Raw genomic sequence first — 19654 nt, 5'->3', positions numbered from 1 at the left:
AGCGGCAAGGTACACCCTGTACTGGGTGCCACTCTGTCAGACGGGCCACATGTAGCCAGACAAACATAGTCTCGCTCGAACCTAAGGTCAATTTGAACTTTCCAAGTCACCTACCCTACAGATCTTTGGAAGTAGGAGGAAGCCAGGGCACCCAGAGACAACCCATGCGAACACGGGGAGAACATACGAAATCCACACAAAGAACCAGGTGGGAAGTGATCCTGTGGCTTAGTGGTTAGCACTATTGCCTCACAGCAAGAATGCAACAGTGCCAACCACTAAGCCATGGTGCTGCCCAAATAGACTAGACCCATTTTCACCAAAAGTGAACCCTGTAGGCGTTTTGGGGGGAAGCACACACTTTTTTGCAAAGGATTTTGGGGTGCTGAATCAGATTTTTTTTTTTTTTTTTTGCACTCCATTTTGCTGTTTAAGATCTCAAATCGTTTAAAATAAATAAATAAATAAATGGCTACAAATAATCACAGAATCGCCTATATCTCAGCACTAAAACGTGATAGAGAGGTGCTTATGGGTCTAAACATACATTTTCAAGGCCAAGGAATACAATTATTATATTTTCAGTTCTTAATAGCTGTCGTTTCATTCTTCATTATATTAATACAACCATTTAAAGGTGGAAAAAGGTGTCGGTCAGTTTTTCCTAAAAAAACAAAACAAAAAAACTTTAACTTTGGTTTCTTAATGGGTGTCTTTTCATTCTTCGTTACAACTATTTAACCCCCTACCGCCCACCTCATTTTGGCTTGTCAGTATCTCACAAATACAAAGTGAAATTTCCCATTGATGTGATATACAGGCTTAGAAGGGGTTAAAGGTGTCAGCTTGTCGGTTACGTTTTTTTTTTTTTGTGAAAGACTCACATTTTGTGCATAACCACACAATAATCACCCCAACAATGCCAGCGCCAAAAATTTCTCACTGCAGAATTTTAAAGATGACATTAGATCAGTTTTTAACACATGACATCAGAAATTTAATGAAGTTGACCCTGATCACAGCCATGAATGGCTAAACAGTACTGGAAAGAAAGGAGGGGGGATTGTGGGAATTGCCAAAACCACATATCAGCCTAAGTAGATGGGCCCTGTCACAAAATCTGGAAGCTTCCATTGCAGCCAAAACAAGAGACATGTTTATGTTGGGACATGATGAGCAAATGATCCAAAATTAGTCAACAGGGAGGATGAAGTGAGATGAGGAAGATGAAGACAAAATTGTTGCAATCCTGAAAAGATTTGGGGTCTTCGAAGCAGACTATGCACATGGTACAATATTGCCTCAAAAGATATGGCCACAGGCGACATTGAGTAATCTCTCGAATACTGACAAATATGGCCAAGCCCACCTGACTGCATCTGAAGAAGTGCCTCATGCCTGAAACTGAAGATGGCATCAAGTTCATAGAGCCTTTATACAAGGCAAGAGCACCCACTTTCTTCGATCTGTACACAGTAAGCAGGGAACAGAAGGGGAGAGAAAAAAACTCACAAAGGCAGACAGATGTATATTACAGCGCCTCATGACAGCCTACCAAGCAGGCAGGAAAGTGGACCTTCACAAAGTGATGCAGCGTGAACTCACGCCTGTTCCAGTGTCACTTGCAGAGACAAATGGAGAACTGTGAGGTGGCAACAAAGCAGTCTTGGCTGAGATGATTACACAGGATGTTGGCTGCCCAGACGACTTAACACTTGAAGAATCCTGCCTGGTCATTGATGGAATGACCTTGTTGTGGCCTTGGGGAAACCTGCAGAGCTTATAACATTTAGACATCTTGGTGATGTCTTTGTTAGAGCTGTCTTGCATCTTGGAAGATCCTTTCAAAGGATTGATGTGACCTTTGATCAGTAGAAAATGCAGTCAGCAAAGTCTGGAACCAGGAAAAAGAGGTCTCAGCATTCCTGTCCCATGAGAAGATTCACCACAGATGGAAGTGTCCCACTGCAGAACAACTGACCAGACCAGACTCCCCAATCGGACTGGGAGTGACATGTTTAGCCGCATGTTCTCCTTGAATTGCTGGCTGTCTGAGTGGTGTCCAAAAAATGAGGTGGGCTTCATAGATAATTGGCAAAGCTTCTGGGGAAAACCTGGTCTTGTTAGGAGAGACGGCATCCATCCCACTTTGGATGGAGCAGCTCTCATTTCTAGAAATCTGGCCAATTTTCTTAAATCCTCCAAACCGTGACTATCCAGGGTTGGGACCAGGAAGCAGAGTTGTAGTCTTACACACCTCTCTGCAGCTTCTCTCCCCCTGCCATCCCCTCATTACCCCATCCCCGTAGAGACGGTGCCTGCTCCCAGACCACCAATAACCAGTAAAAAGCTATTTAAGCATAAAAATTCAAAAAGAAAAAAATAATATAGCACCTTCAACTGCACCACAGACTAAAACAGTTAAATGTGGTCTATTAAACATTAGGTCTCTCTCTTCTAAGTCCCTGTTATTAAATTATATAATAATTGATCAACATATTGATTTATTCTGCCTTACAGAAACCTGGTTACAGCAGGATGAATATGTTAGTTTAAATGAGTCAACTCCCCCGAGTCACACTAACTGCCAGAATGCTCGTAGCACGGGCCGAGGCGGAGGATTAGCAGCAATCTTCAATTCCAGCTTATTAATTAATCAAAAACCCAGACAGAGCTTTAATTCATTTGAAAGCTTGACTCTTAGTCTTGTCCATCCAAATTGGAAGTCCCAAAAACCAGTTTTATTTGTTATTATCTATCGTCCACCTGGTCGTTACTGTGAGTTTCTCTGTGAATTTTCAGACCTTTTGTCTGACTTAGTGCTTAGCTCAGATAAGATAATTATAGTGGGCGATTTTAACATCCACACAGATGCTGAGAATGGCAGCCTCAACACTGCATTTAATCTATTATTAGACTCAATTGGCTTTGCTCAAAATGTAAATGAGTCCACCCACCACTTTAATCATATCTTAGATCTTGTTCTGACTTATGGTATGGAAATTGAAGACTTAACAGTATTCCCTGAAAACTCCCTTCTGTCTGATCATTTCTTAATAACATTTACATTTACTTTAATGGACTACCCAGCAGTGGGGAATAAGTTTCATTACACTAGAAGTCTTTCAGAAAGTGCTGTAACTAGGTTTAAGGATATGATTCCTTCTTTATGTTCTCTAATGCCATATACTAGCACAGTGCAGAGTAGCTACCTGAACTCTGTAAGTGAGATAGAGTATCTCGTCAATAGTTTTACATCCTCATTGAAGACAACTTTGGATGCTGTAGCTCCTCTGAAAAAGAGAGCTTTAAATCAGAAGTGCCTGACTCCGTGGTATAACTCACAAACTCGCAGCTTAAAGCAGATAACCCGTAAGTTGGAGAGGAAATGGCGTCTCACTAATTTAGAAGATCTTCATTTAGCCTGGAAAAAGAGTCTGTTGCTCTATAAAAAAGCCCTCCGTAAAGCTAGGACATCTTACTACTCATCACTAATTGAAGAAAATAAGAACAACCCCAGGTTTCTTTTCAGCACTGTAGCCAGGCTGACAAAGAGTCAGAGCTCTATTGAGCCGAGTATTCCTTTAACTTTAACTAGTAATGACTTCATGACTTTCTTTGCTAATAAAATTGTAACTATTAGAGAAAAAATTACTCATAACCATCCCAAAGACGTATCGTTATCTTTGGCTGCTTTCAGTGATGCCGGTATTTGGTTAGACTCTTTCTCTCAGATTGTTCTGTCTGAGTTATTATCATTAGTTACTTCATCCAAACCATCAACATGTCTATTAGACCCCATTCCTACCAGGCTGCTCAAGGAAGCCCTACCATTATTTAATGCTTCGATCTTAAATATGATCAATCTATCTTTATTAGTTGGCTATGTACCACAGGCTTTTAAGGTGGCGGTAATTAAACCATTACTTGAAAAGCCATCACTTGATCCAGCTATCTTAGCTAATTATAGGCCAATCTCCAACCTTCCTTTTCTCTCAAAAATTCTTGAAAGGGTAGTTGTAAAACAGCTAACTGATCATCTGCAGAGGAATGGTCTATTTGAAGAGTTTCAGTCAGGTTTTAGAATTCATCATAGTACAGAAACAGCATTAGTGAAGGTTACAAATGATATGGCCTCAGACAGTGGACTCATCTCTGTGCTTGTTCTGTTAGACCTCAGTGCTGCTTTTGATACTGTTGACCATACAATTTTATTACAGAGATTAGAGCATGCCATAGGTATTAAAGGCACTGCACTGCGGTGGTTTGAATCATATTTATCTAATAGATTACAATTTGTTCATGTAAATGGGGAATCTTCTTCACAGACTAAGGTTAATTATGGAGTTCCACAAGGTTCTGTGCTAGGACCAATTTTATTCACTTTATACATGCTTCCCTTAGGCAGTATTATTAGACAGCATTGCTTAAATTTTCATTGTTACGCAGATGATACCCAGCTTTATCTATCCATGAAGCCAGAGGACACACACCAATTAGCTAAACTGCAGGATTGTCTTACAGACATAAAGACATGGATGACCTCTAATTTCCTGCTTTTAAACGCAGATCAAACTGAAGTTATTGTACTTGGCCCCACAAATCTTAGAAACATGGTGTCTAACCAGATCCTTACTCTGGATGGCATTACCCTGACCTCTAGTAATACTGTGAGAAATCTTGGAGTCATTTTTGATCAGGATATGTCATTCAAAGCGCATATTAAACAAATATGTAGGACTGCTTTTTTGCATTTACGCAATATCTCTAAAATTAGAAAGGTCTTGTCTCAGAGTGATGCTGAAAAAGTAATTCATGCATTTATTTCCTCTAGGCTGGACTATTGTAATTCATTATTATCAGGTTGTCCTAAAAGTTCCCTGAAAAGCCTTCAGTTAATTCAAAATGCTGCAGCTAGAGTACTAACGGGGACTAGAAGGAGAGAGCATATCTCACCCATATTGGCCTCTCTTCATTGGCTTCCTGTTAATTGTAGAATAGAATTTAAAATTCTTCTTCTTACTTATAAGGTTTTGAATAATCAGGTCCCATCTTATCTTAGGGACCTCATAGTACCATATCACCCCAATAGAGCGCTTCGCTGTCACACTGCAGGCTTACTTGTAGTTCCTAGGGTTTGTAAGAGTAGAATGGGAGGCAGAGCCTTCAGCTTTCAGGCTTCTCTCCTGTGGAACCAGCTCCCAATTCAGATCAGGGAGACAGACACCCTCTCTACTTTTAAGATTAGGCTTAAAACTTTCCTTTTTGCTAAAGCTTATAGTTAGGGCTGGATCAGGTGACCCTGAACCATCCCTTGGTTATGCTGCTATAGACTTAGACTGCTGGGGGGTTCCCATGATGCATTGTTTCTTTCTCTTTTTGCTCTGTATGCACCACTGCATTTAATCGTTAGTGATTGATCTCTGCTCCCCTCCACAGCATGTCTTTTTCCTGGTTCTCTCCCTCAGCCCCAACCAGTCCCAGCAGAAGACTGCCCCTCCCTGAGCCTGGTTCTGCTGGAGGTTTCTTCCTGTTAAAAGGGAGTTTTTCCTTCCCACTGTCGCCAAGTGCTTGCTCACAGGGGGTTGTTTTGACCGTTGGGGTTTTTACGTAATTATTGTATGGCCTTGCCTTACAATATAAAGCGCCTTGGGGCAACTGTTTGTTGTGATTTGGGGCTATATAAATAAAATTGATTGATTGATTAACTTTCTGTCCCTACTAGAAAACAAAAGTGACCTTACTAGCTTTCTCTCTCTCATCATCTTCTGGACAGTGCACCAGCAGACAAGACACTGATTGTTTGCAGAGGATTTGCCAGAGAGGATGAGGTACGGGCCTCAGATCCTTGCATGAATACTCGGTTGCTTGAAGAAGTAAACACAGATATTATTTTGTGCTGTTTATATACCACTGCACACAGTGTTGTGATCTCTGCACATGACAGAGATGTACTAATCTTGCTGATTGCGCAGTGAGAAAATGGCATGTAACAAATTGAGGATGAAAGCAGGAACCTCGAAAAAGCCCATGTACATCCATGATGTCTTTGAGAAGCTGTATGGCACACTTCCACTTTTGGAGACACTGATCCCCTTCCACGCACTTTCTGGCTGTGATACAGTGGCTTATTTTTTGGGACACAACAAAAAGACAGCATGGAAACTGTACATTAAGATCTGTTGCAAGATCTTGTAAAAAGTGTTCTGAATGAACAAATTCTCAAGGATGCTGAATGATTTGTCTTTGATTATATTACATGGTAAAGTAACCCTTTGGACTAGAGCAGGGTGGGCAATGAGGACCGAGACACTGGAGGTTTTCCTTGCAACCAATCACCTCAGCAGGTGGTTTGCTGATGAGCTGAGATATAGGCGATTCTGTAATTATTGGTGGCCATTTTGTTTTTTACTGATGTGAGACCTTAAATGGCAAATTTGAGTATGACAGATAAAAAAAAAAAAAATTCAGTTTCAGCACCTCAAAATCCTTTGGAATAAAGTGTATTCAGCTTTTCCTCAAAAATGCCTTTAGCACCTTAAATAAGCTCTCTTTTTTTTCTTTTTTTTTTTTAAATGGGTCTAGTCTAGAAAGCACATTTTGATTTTTACCTGAGGCCAAAATATGGCCATTGACTGTTGCAAAGGCTTTGTGTCCGCCCATACATCTGTGCTCAGCATAAATCCTTTTACTACCAGGGTTTCCAAATTCCCAGGGACCATTTTTATAGAGTTAAATTTGTCTCAGTCCCTCCAAATGCACAGAGAGTGAGCTACAAATATTCCTTGATTTGCACACATTTTGCAATCCACAAATACAAATTTCCAATTTGTATTGTAACTTGTGTGTTGGTTTTTGCGTATAAATGTGTATTTGTAAATAATTTATTCATTTGTAAAACAGACAAACAAAAAAGGCATTTGCAGAACTGATTCTGTTTGTCAAGTGCAATTCAGCATTTGTGGATCACTGATCACACGCATTCATCGCTTTGGTCAGTTATGTAATTTTGAGACATTATTGTAAAATCCACACACCCACAAGGGGGAGCACCCTAAAATGGAAAATCGGCGTGATGACTCTGAGATTGTAGCATGGTGGCACAGCCCCATTATTCCATTGCTTATGGAGAACACTGGTACTGAATGCACAGTCCTTCAGCAGTACTGTGTGTATACGTATATCAGGGATGTGATTCAGCAACAGAAAAATCAGTGGAAAAGTAAACCCATAGGACAGGAGCCCAGGGTTGATGCCGAAATGTTCTTGATGCTCTAAAATGCATTTTAGAGCAATAATTTGAATAAATATTTTAACATTTGTGAAATACAGGAGTCCAAGCATTTATTTGCAAAGTTACAGTTACACATGTTGTGATAATCCAGTAAATAATGTTCATCTGTCCCCAGCTGTAGGCCTATTATGTGCACAGGAGTAAACATTGTGCTTAAGATTCTTCAGTAATCAATTGCGCTAATAGAAAAACGCAGTTTGACAAAGTACTATACAAAGCTTGAGTTAGCAGTTAAGACTTATAGCACGTCATGTTTCTCCAGTAATGTTCAGCATTTGAATAGAGAAATAGTCGTATAGGCAACATCCATCTTTTGCTGCTACCCACAGCTAGAACACTGTGGAAGAGAGCCCCCCCCCCCCCCCCCCCCCCCCCCCCCCCCCCCAACGCTCTGAAGCAAACAAAGCAGAGAGCAAACAGCAGTTGAGAAGATTCACAGTGGCTCCTCACGTATCGGAAAATGCCACAGGTTGGATCGGTATTTTCCAATACTTGAATTATGTCTGTATTGGAAGCTGATCCCGATATTGGATCTGTCGCAGCCTTAATCGGATGATCAACTTTCCTTTTGTGCAATCCTGTGCCTTGATCCATGAATCCAGCATATTGCAGTAGGCCCCAGTGTGGGCAGCTTGTTCAAAAGGACAATTTGGGTGATGCACTGCCAAATGGGAAAGGAGGTTTTTTTTGTTTTTTTCCTGTCTGGGTCTGCCCCTGTTACAGGGGCTATGAGTGTTCCAGACAATTTGATCTGCCTCTGAATGTCATTGTCAGATGTGTGGTCGAAGACCTCAAACGCAAAATAGTTTTCATGTATGGTTTTGATTTATTAACAAAACTAATTCCAGGCAGTTTATCTACATTAATGTCAAGTCTGAGAGTTTACAAAGTGAAAATATAACACGTTTTAAAGTAATGCACTAATTCTGAAGGTTTGAACATTAACAGTCGCAGATGCCAAAATGTATTATGGGAAAATGAGCCTCCGCTCATCACTGGTTGGTTGGTTTTTACAAATAAATGTGTATTTGTAAATGCATTTTTTTTTTATTTGTTTAAAAAAAAGGCATTTGCAAAACTGAAAATTCTGTTTAAGTGTGATTCAGTGCAACAAATAGTGACCAGTAGATGGGTCGAAATGCATAGAACACTGCCATCTACTGGATGGCAGAGTGAATAGCCCTTAAATATCACATGGTCGCTAAGTAAAAACTGTTTTGCATTTGATGTCTTCGGCCACACATCTGGGGCAATGTATGTAGAAGGTAAATTACTTTTTTGTATCAGCCTGGCAGCTTTTCCCCTTCTGCTGGGGTAGAGTTGAGCTCAGCTCCCCACAGCTGCCTAACTGCTGCAAAACATGTGACAGGAATCAACATGTATGCCAGCAAAGAAATGTTAGTGGACTAAAAGTTGGCAGAGCTAAATTTAGCGGAAGCTAATTGGTCCACTGATAGTATTCGAAGTTAGCTGAAAAGCTAATCCACGAACAAAAAAGTTAGCTTCCCTGATTAGTGATTTAGCGGAACTGTGCCCACCACTGGTCCCCACCGACTGAACTGGGTGAAGTGGTATAATGCATCTTCAACATCAGCCTGCAACTAAGGAGAGTGCCCACCCTCTGGAAGAAATCATGCGTCCTTCCATTTCCTATGAAGAACCGGCCCAGCAAGCTGAATGAGCACAAACTAAGCCTGAAGTCAAAAGAATTGTCTGTAGACCTCTGAGACAGGATGTCTCGAGGCACAAATCCGGGGAAGGGTACAGAAACATTTCCTTACCCTTAGAGGTCGCAGGTCAAGGCACTGCGGCCTTCATCTGTAAAAGTTTGGATCGACCAGGACTCTTACTAGAGCTCACCGCCTGCCTAAACTGAGCAATCCGGGGAGAAGGACCTTAGTCAGGGAGGTAACCAAGAACCTTATGGTCACTCTGCCAGAGAGCTGGTATTTATCTGTGGAGAGAGGAGATCCTTGCAGAAGGAAAACTATCTCAGCAGCAATGCACCAATCAGGCCTGTATGGTAAATAAATGGACTGCATTTATATAGCGCTTTTCCATCTGCATCAGACGCTCAAAGCGCTTTACACATCAGTACCTCACATTCACCCTGATGTCAGGCTGCTGCCATGCAAGGCGCCCACTACACACCAGAGCAACTATGGGATTAAGGACCTTGCCCAAGGGCTCTTAGTGATTTTTCCGGTCAGGCTGAGGATCCTCTGGTCTCAAGGCCAACGCTTTAACCGCTAGAGCGTCATCTCCCCTATGGTAGAGTGGCCGGACAGAAGCCACTCCTTAGTAAAAGGCACACGGCTGCCTGTCTGGGGTTTGCCAAAAGGTACCTGAAGGACTCTCACACCATGAGAAACAAAATTGTCATTTGATGAGACAGATTGAATGGTTTGGTGTGAATGCCAGGTGTCACTTTTTGAGGAAACCTGGCACTATCCCTACAGTGAAGTATGGTGGTGACATCATGCTGTGGAGATGTTTTTCAGCAGTAGGAACTGTGTGAATAGTCGGGGTTGAGGGAAAGATGAATGCAGCAATGTACAAAGACATCCTGGATGAAAACCTGCTCCAGAGCGCTCTTGACCTCAGACTGGGGGAACAGTTCATCTTTCAGCAGGACAATGACCCTAAGCACGCAGCCAAGATATCAAAGGAGTGGCTTCAGGACAACTCTGTGAATGTCCTTGATTGGGCTAGCCAGAGCCTAGACCTGAATCTGACTGAACATCTCTGGAGTGATCTGAAAATGGCTGTGCACAGATGTTCCCCATCCAACCTGATGGAACTTTAGAGTTGTTGCAAAGATGAATGGGATAACTGCCCAAAGATAGGTGTACCAAGCTTGTGGCATCATATTCAAGAAGCTCTGAGGCTATAATTGCTGCCCAAAGGTGTGAATACTTATGGGATGTTGAGTAAAATTGAGGGGGAAAAATTAATTTACTCTGTTTTGGAATAAGGCTGTAACATAAAATGTGGGGAAAAGGTGAAGTGCTGTGAATACTTTCCAGATGTACTGTAACCCAATTTATCAAAATAAATGGTCTGCAGTAGCATGTTTTATTTAGCATGTTTTTGATTTCTTACCTAGAACAAACATTTTCAAAAATCATCAGTCCTCTGATCAGTACACATGAATTAGTAACTGGTTTTCTCATCCTATTGTGGTGCATTAATGTTGGCCTTGTGGCTTCTTCCTCCCCTGGTATGAGCAAACAGACTGTCTTTGTCCTCCCGTGGCTTTTATTGTATTTTTCTTCAAACTGTAATATTCTACTCTTTGCTCGTTGCAATTCCTTTGCCCAATTTCATTCTCTCCATCTCTGCAGGCGAGCACACACTTTAACTGTGCTGTTCATTCTGACTTGCGCTCTGGTCTACGTCACATTGTTGGAAGAGACTCCTCAGGATACCACCTACAACACCAAGAGGTCAGTCAGCTACACGTGTAATAGTTGAATGATAATGCTCTTTTAATGGCCTTATTAATGTTTTTTGAATGACTGCTTATGTAATGTATTTTTAAAGGGATTGACTAATTTTATGAGAAATAATTTTGAGTAAACGATTATTGTGAAGTGTACTTTGAAACTGGGTGTTGAAACTTGTAGATTGACTGAGTGGCTCGCTGACCCTTTAACCCCTTTTACTACCCATGTAGTGGGTCCTGGTCACAGGCTGCTTTATCACTTTCTTATTTGTAATCTTGATGTTCTGTTGACACTTTAGGTCAAAAGTTCGTTATTTCATTCATTTTCTGAACCTGCTTATTCCAGTTAAGGGTCACAATGGGGGTATACCCTGCAGGGCTTTTCATTACTCGTGGCAACACAAGTCTTTATGAAATGGCTTCTAGGGAGAAACCAGAGTTGTGGAAGCTTAAAATTTTGCTCCAGATGTGCGTGTTTAAGTCTGGTTTTACAGATACAGGTAGGCCACTAAATACAGCAAATGTTCCCTGATTGTCTCTTAATTATGCAAATTAGCTGTTGAAAAGCTTTTAAGAGTAATTCAATCAATTTCTGGAATTATCAGTGCTATTTAGAGGCTTTTATTCTGGGTTCTGTAAACTTTTGTCCCACAAACTTTATTTATCTTTTTGTTTCAGATCTTATCTTATAACAGTTACTTTAAGTCTTATAACAGTTATTTATATGGAAATAAAATACATTATCACTGACACATTCATATATTCCATTTTAATCAAACAGTGTGTTTAACACATTGATTAATGGAATATGTACACTTAAAGAAAATTGAAATCTGTACAGTGATGACCATGGGCATTTTATGACTTGTGTTTGGTGGGTGTTGGTAAGATACGTATCATGGGATGAATCTTAACAGGATTTGCTGCATTCAGCACACTCTGGCTTGTCAGGGTAAAAACCCAGCTTCTTCCTCTCAGCTGGTTACACACATGGACTGAATTTGAAGCTGTCACAGTCAAATTTTAACTCTTTCGTTGCTGATATTGACTGATTCACACGCACACCCTCTGTGGTGTTCTTAACACGCATTTACTTTTCTAGCCACATAGAATCTTGTGCAGTCATCCAGTCACATGTATTCGATCACACAGTCATTGGCAGCCACAAGATACTTGTTATCCCATTGTGTGTTCTCCTGCTGAACTCTCTTTTCATTTTGTAGCAGGCCTGTAAATTTCCTTTTTAACCAAGTGTAATTTCCTCTCCTCTTGGATTTTAGGAAGTGGCTCTGACTCATTCAGTTCATACATGCATATGTGCAGTTGTGTTCAAAATAATAGCACTGTTTAAAAAAAAAAAAAAAAAAGTGAGTAAAGCTCAAAATTCTTATCTTATTTCCATACAGCCAAATGCATTGGGAACACTGCACATTCTATTCCAAATGAAAATATGAAGAAAAATGTATCAAATTTGTTATTACTTTACAGGAAGTGAATAAAAAGAAATATTAGACTGTTCAAAAATAGCAGTCAGTGTTCACATTTTTCTTTACAAACTCTAACATTTACTGTATAACCTAAAAAATGCATGAAGATTTAGCTTTCCAGTGAATCACTGACTACGTTTACATGCAGCCAATAACCCTTTCATAAATGGAATATTAGCAATAACCCGGTTGCGCACGGCCATGTAAACACCCGCAAAAACCCGAATATGCTCATATTCCGGTTTTTAAAAACCCGAGTAAGACCCCTGGGTTACTCCTTTTCTAACCCGAATATCAGGTCATATAAACGCGCATCAGGATATCCCATAGAAAGGAACATTATTTTGTGTTCTGTGCATGTCCTGTCCGCAAGGAATCTTGGTCTTTTGAGTACGGCAACTACTTGTATGCAGCGCATGCAGCCCACCGGACACCACAGAAGCAGAGATAAACAGCGCATTGTGTTCTACGTCCTTATCAGGTGGGTCAGTCGCGGCACCGGTCACCGCGATTGCTCTGCCTCCGATGCGCTTTACTGAGTCTGCGGGCTCGGTAAACGCCGCAGCGGGCCACTCACACCGCCCCCCTCTCTGCTGTGTGGAGATGCACCAACTGTGGCAACAGGTCCAGAGACTACGCTCGCTGTTTTGATGCGGAGGCAGCCCGCAAGGATGGATTTCTTGCGGAAAAAATCCACAGCGCCGCAGGGTCTTGGTAACAGCAGCTGCAGAGCTCCGTGGCCTTGACTTGGATTCTTTGCGGGTCCCGCATCCGTACCCCCGGAGGCAGTGAGCGAAGGGACAGCACGCGCATTGTGTTGTGTGTGTGTGTGTTATAATCTTCTCGCCCAGAAGAAAAAAGAGTGTTTACACAGGAGAGAAAAGTGAGAACATGTTAATGCCTGTTTGAGAAAAGTGTATAAAGTGTGTAGTGAGGGGTTTTACACGAAGCAGGATTTGCACGAACGCCAGACCAAATCAAGCACTGGTGGAAGACGTGTGTCGCTGTTTAGAGGAGGATATTCCAAATGATACCAGTGACCATGTATTAGGCATGTAAACGGGTTATTCCCAATGATTCAGAAACCAGAATATTGACCTTAACCCGAATATTAATGACATGTAAACGTAGTCACTGAACTAATATTTAGTTGTATAACCACTATTTCTGAGAACTGCTTCACATCTGTGTTGCATGGAATCGACCAACTCCTGGCACCTGTGATCAGGTATTCCAGCCCATGATGATTGGACTACATTCCACAATTCCTCTGCAATTCTTGGTTGTGCCTCAGAAAAAGCATATTTGATGTTACCTCATAACGTTGATCTTGTTGCTCTGGAACCAAGATGCTACTCACTTGCTGGTGCTTTTAGGGGTTGTTGTCTCCTTGAAACAACCACTTCATGGGTGTTTCTGCTTCGGCGTGAGGCAGCGTGACCTCTTCAAGTATTGTGATGTATTCAAACTCATCCTTGTTCCCTGGTATGTGATAAATAGAATGAGAAACATCCCCCATATCATGACGCTTGTTCCACCATGCTTCACTGTCTTCACAGTGTACTGTGGCTTGAATTCAGTTTTGGGGGGGTCGTCTGACAAACTGTCTACGGCCCCTAGACCCAATAAGAACAATCGTGCTTTCATCAGTGCACAAAAAGTTGCACCATTTCTGTTTAGGCCAGTTGGTGTGTTCTTGCAAATTATGACCTCTTCAGCATGTCTCTTTTTTTTCAACAATGGGACCTTGTGAGGGCTTCTTGCCCATAGCTTGGCTTACATAAGCGTCTTCTAATTGTTACAATACCTTCTTTGATCACCCTGGAGCTGATCACTGGCTGAGTCTTTGCCATTCTAGCTATTCTTTGATCCATTTAAATGGTGGTTTTCCATTTACTTCCACATCTTTCTAGATTTGTTTGCAATTTTAAATAATTTGAAATCATTTTAGCTGAGCAGGTTATCATTTTTGGCACTTGATATGTTTTCCCCTCTCCAAACAGTTGTTTTTTTGATTTTATTTTTTTTTAATCAAAGTACGCTGTTCTTCTGAACAATGTCTGGATTGACCCATTTTACTCAGATTTTCAGAGAGAAATGTGCAACAATCATACACCCAATGCATTGGCTTTCTTTCGTTATGGGACAGATTTTGTGAAAACTTTTTCCATGTATGTATTTATATCTAGCAGCTAGACTTTGTTTAGCCTTTAGCCTCATTTTTGGTTTGTGGATTCTATTTATTTTAGTTAGTTAGTTAGTCAACTGATTCTTACCAGTTTACTCCTGCACAGGAGCTCTACCTAAAAAAACAAAAAAACAAAAAATGTATTACACAACATGGATTTCAGAAAATTTAATATAATATAGATCCAGATTGTTTTTGTTCTTAAAAATATTACTCATCATTGCAATTATTTTTCTGTGTTAAATGGGACGTTCTCCATCATACACTGTAATATCAGAAGTCTTTCTATGAATATCAGTGATCGTTTGCCAGCTTATGTAGTTTTCAATTCTTTAGTTGATAAAATTGACCACACTGAAATTACAAATTTCAAAAGGAAAATAACAGAGGAAACTTTTAGAATGGATTTAAGGGATCAGAACTGGAGTAACATTTATGTTGAGGACATTAATCAATCTTATGAATCTTTCATTTCTGTTATTTCCAATTTATATGACAAACATTGCCCTTTGGTGTTAAAAGTTGGAAATAAGCAAAATGTTGACAAACCTTAGATCACGAAGGGATTGCAAAATGCATGTAAAAAGAAAGAAATTCTGTTTTAAGTAGTTTTTAAAACTAAGAATTTGATGCTGAGAAAAGATATAAGACATAAAAACGAACTAATATTATGTGATCTTGTAAAATACAGTATTATAGTGATTTATTGGGGAAAAAATAAAATGAACATTAAGGGCACTTGAAAGCTTTTAAATGAAATCATGAATAAGAAAAAAGTCATTAAAGAATATCCTGCCTCTTTTTGCACAAATACTGATACAGTTGTTAAGGGAAATAAAGCTATAGCAGATCACTTTAATGATTACTTTGTTAATGTGGGTAAAAAAAAATGATCAAATTCAATTGTATCTTCTAAAATGAACTCTTTGGATTACAGAAAAACAATTAATAAAATTCAGCATTCAATGTTGATTAAAGAAACTGATGAATACAAAATAGACACCTTTCACAAACTCAAGGGGAAAAAAATCAGTTGATAGTGATAATTTTGATATGTTTTTGATTGAATTATTAAAGATTTCAGAAAATTTCCTTTCAGAATGAAATTGGCTGAAGTGATACCACTGTTTAAATCTGGTGACAAACGTGTCTTTTGAAATTATAGGCCAATCTCACTCTTACCACAATTTTCAAAAATTTTTGAAAAGGTATTTGTGAAAAGGTTAAATGATTTCGTAACTAAACATCACATACATAGTGAACAGCAATACGGTTTCCAAAAAAAAAAAAAAAAAAATTGCACTACTTCACTGGCTGTAATTGATTTTGGTGAACAAAATGCAGTTGAAAATAAGGAATGTATGCTAGGGTTTTTTTATTTACCGAAAGCATTTGCTATGCCATTTTATTCATATGTTTAAAAAAAAATTGCAAAAAGTCAAGTTGTGATTAGACAACTGTATGATATAACTGGGGTCAAAATGCATAGAACACTGCCATCTACTGGCGCCCAGATGCTCAGACCCTAACCCATAATCCTTTGCGTACCAGAGTGTGTTTTTTTTTTTTGCATGGAAGAGAGTTGCTGCGGTTTAAAGGGCACAGAACGAATCCACGACGACAATTGTAAATGAACATTATACAACCAAAATGTACATTTTTATTTTTTTAGCTACAGCAAGAGCTGCAACAACTCTCTGGCGCGCAAAGGATTATGGGATATCTCAATACTTAGGACGAATACTGCCATGAACACTAGTGGCCTGTAGATGGCAGTAGAGACCGTGAAAACTTGCCAAAACAAATATTCCAAATAATCCATGTCTGCTACATTTAATCTGCGTAGAATTTAATAAACGTAATCCAAATGACAAACATATTACTTATATCTTACTCTGGAACAAAGACGACAAAGTGTTGTAAAAGACAATAAGCACGACGTTAAAGAGCAAACAGGAAGCGACTCACAGTGATTCTAATTGAAATTAACGGAGAAGCAACCTAAGTTTCTTTTGGTATTTTTACATAAAACAAACACAATAACAACATCTATAAACCCAGAAAATATATTCACGAGAGTTTTAGGCACAATATACAAAGAGTTTAATGCTGTTGTCCGTGTGGAGCCTGATCAGTGTCTCGAATGCATTTCTGCTGTCATGAACTTTTACCCATAATGCACTAGCACTGCCGAGGCATGTCCACATTAAAACCTTCAAAATTAGTGCAATATTTTAAAACTAAAACATATAGCTGATATTTTCACTTTATAGAACTTCAGAAGCGACGTTACTTTAAATAACATGTCTGAAATTAGTTTGGTTAAAATTCTAACCACAAAGTTACAACGTATGCCTCTGGATGACTTGGGTGATGTTGCCGGTGAGTTAGTATGGTGTCAAGAGCAATTATCTTGTGACCAGGTCTCCTCTGACTGCAGAGGATAGAGCAGGTTCTCCTGAAACCAGCTGTCCTCTGTTTACACAGAATAGAGCTGTTTATTTGCTACAAAACATTTAACAGGTAAACACTAAAATCTTTGATATCAGACTTAACAAATGTTTTTAACTGTTAAAGCTTTATTCACAAGGCCCGCAAAAACATGTTAGTGATCTAAAAATTATCGGACCAAAATTTATCGGAAGATAATTGGTCCGAAGATGGTTTTCAAAGTTATCTGAAAAGTTAATCCGATAATGAAAACATTAGCTTCGATAATTAGCGATTAGCAGATTTGCGGAACTGTGCCCACCACTGTAGGTATGTATATATCTGTGTGTGTGTGTGGGGGGGGGGGGGGGGGTTAGTGATGTACTCTTTAATCGTGAACATCACTGAGTTTTTAAAATGCTTATTGCAAAGCGTTCTCTTTTTTTATGACATCCTGTAAGTTTTATAAGTCTGCGGACACTGATCTGTGTGTCACAGATACAAATCAGTTTCCTCGGATCCGCAGAGTTTCGCGGAGGAAAAATGCCACTCAAAGCGTAGCTGTTACGACAGTTGTAAAGCAGGACTGGTTGGTTGCTGCGGCAACGCTGTGTGGCTCCTGTGTGACACTTAAGCTAAACTTAGCATTTGGACATCCCAAATTTTTAGAGCTTTCAAGTTTTTAAAAGAAGATTTGTGCAGCATGTCTGTGTCACCGACCGACGTCGCACAGAAAGAAGATGGCGAGAAAGATGGCTTGAAAAAGTCTTATAAGGACAGGAATCCGTGGAATTGTCGCTGGCTCCATCAACACACCTGAAAGATCAAAAGAAACGGGAAAAGTGAACTGTGTTCTCTCAGGAAACACGGTAAGAATTTTTCTCTCCCTGGAAAATAAACATTCTGCTGTTCAAACAGGATTTAGACAAGATTATGTGACATTTTTTTCACTAATCTAGACTTTCTTTCATTGTAAAAAAGGCATTGTGGCTTAGAATGGATTTAGGCTGCATGAATTTACACAAGAATATAAGTGACTTTTTACTATAGGGTATGTTATTGATATTTTACCATGATTTTCCAAATATTCTACAAGCTTTAGCTGTAGTTTTTGAAATGCTGTAACAGTCTTTTCAGTCTTCATAAATTTCATGTAGTTTAATTGTTCTGAGTTAATGCATAATTTGGTTTACATTTAAAAGGAAAATCATTCCAGGTCCTACTTCCATGTCATATTCTGTTATTTCAACATCATCATTGACAGGTCAAATAAAAGGTTGAATGCAGGATCATTTACATATGTACTAATTTTGAGATTTGTTCTTCCAGGAGATGCTGAAAAAGTATCATTAGATAAAAATTTAATTCTGGGGCCCCTGTGGGCCCTAGACCCCAGCTCCTGGACGCTGTACACCCCCCCAGACCCCCTGCAAATTTTCCTCGGATTTCACAATTTTCATTTCACAGCCCTGATGTATATGTATGTATATATGTATGTGTGTGTATATGTATGTGTGTGTGTGTGTATGTATGTATGTATGTATGTATGTTTATATGTATTATTTTGAACGCAACTCTACATATAGTATATCCTCGGAGCACTGTAGCCCCTTAATGAAAATTTTAGGAGCGTGCACCTTAAATCGACCTGCAGTGCAATTATTCACATTTTACCCATTTCATCTGTATTACTGATAAATGATTTGGTAATGAATACAGAAACTACAATATGCTCTTTTATTTTACATTTGACTTGAAATGGTATGTGACATTTTCCGCATTTGATATCCACAATCCTTCTTGTGCCCTGTTAGTAACTCAGCATGCAGCCCTATTTGTGAGTGCAGTGGTGTTTGTGCATGCTTTTACACATGCACACCTTTGTAAATTAGGCCCTTAACGTCAGTTCCTGCTATGTGAACATTGTAACATGGAACATTTGGGCCTTGGTGAAATATGCCTTCTAATACCTGCCCCTTCTCATGTTGGACATGGAAACATGAAGGCTTAAAAGTTCTCATGTCTTTTCTGTGCCTTTGTCTCACTCAGCACATAGTTAGCAATGTCTGTTGGAGTCTTCAGTCCACCCCTTCCTCCAAGTCTTATGACAATTTTTATTCATTTATGCCCTTGTCAATAGACAAATGGACAGCGATGACGACATGACCTTTAATGGCTACACTTTATCCAGGTACCTAATGGCATTTTTTTGTTTTGGTAAATGTTCTCCTGAAGGGGGATTGTGGCCAGCATCCTTGTGTTTCTTTGCTTTGGAGTGACCCAAGCCAAAGATGGACCTTTCACCAGACCACATCCAGGTACTGATGCCACAAACACAACAAACAACTGTTCGCTCAACCTTACAAACTAAAACAGTACAGGACAGGTTAAACGTCATGTGAAGAACTTGAATGGGCAAAGACTTTTGCTGTGCTGTTTTATGCATCTTTCTTATTTCCAGAATATGTTAATGACATTTACCAGTGTTGCAGACTGAACAGTCCGCCTCTAAAAATTGGTTCACTCAGCCTCCACTGCGCATGCGTCATTTCGCAGCTCGTCTGAGACAGTCTCTTCACCCAAAGCAATCAGATGAGAAGGTAAAACCTCTTTAAATCATTCTGAAGTCAGTTTTAAGCAGAAACGAGGCGATACGCCATGACGCTTTGAAATGACGGACGCGCAGTGAACGCAACAGCTAGCAGCTCATGTAGCTGTGGTGCTCTGATCGCTTCCTCTGTCTTTTATGATGAAATAATGCTGAATTTATGTGGAAATGATTGTTGTACAAAAGCTTCAGAACTCTGTCA

At 39.8% G+C, this 19654-nt stretch overlaps 1 protein-coding gene and 1 long non-coding RNA gene across 2 annotated transcripts in view; one reads left to right on the top strand and one right to left on the bottom strand.

Moving 5' to 3' along the window:
- Positions 1-19654, top strand: part of ptdss2 (phosphatidylserine synthase 2) — an 87936-nt gene that overhangs the window by 1815 nt on the left and 66467 nt on the right. Inside the window, exons 3-4 of the mRNA XM_034176012.1 lie at positions 10639-10740; positions 19080-19162. Of these exons, the coding sequence (XP_034031903.1) occupies positions 10639-10740; positions 19080-19162 (185 nt within the window). The remainder of the gene's footprint in view (positions 1-10638; positions 10741-19079; positions 19163-19654) is intronic.
- Positions 10259-14173, bottom strand: LOC117515449. The gene is made up of 3 exons (XR_004562152.1): positions 14047-14173; positions 13827-13829; positions 10259-10270 (listed from the first exon to the last, which is right to left on the bottom strand). It is a non-coding gene; the product is annotated as an uncharacterized LOC117515449 (long non-coding RNA).

Source organism: Thalassophryne amazonica, chromosome 8 (genome assembly GCF_902500255.1).
Source record: "Thalassophryne amazonica chromosome 8, fThaAma1.1, whole genome shotgun sequence".
Taxonomy (NCBI): domain Eukaryota; kingdom Metazoa; phylum Chordata; class Actinopteri; order Batrachoidiformes; family Batrachoididae; genus Thalassophryne; species Thalassophryne amazonica.
Note: the sequence above shows the minus strand (reverse complement) of the source record. Positions and strands in the feature narration are given on the sequence as shown.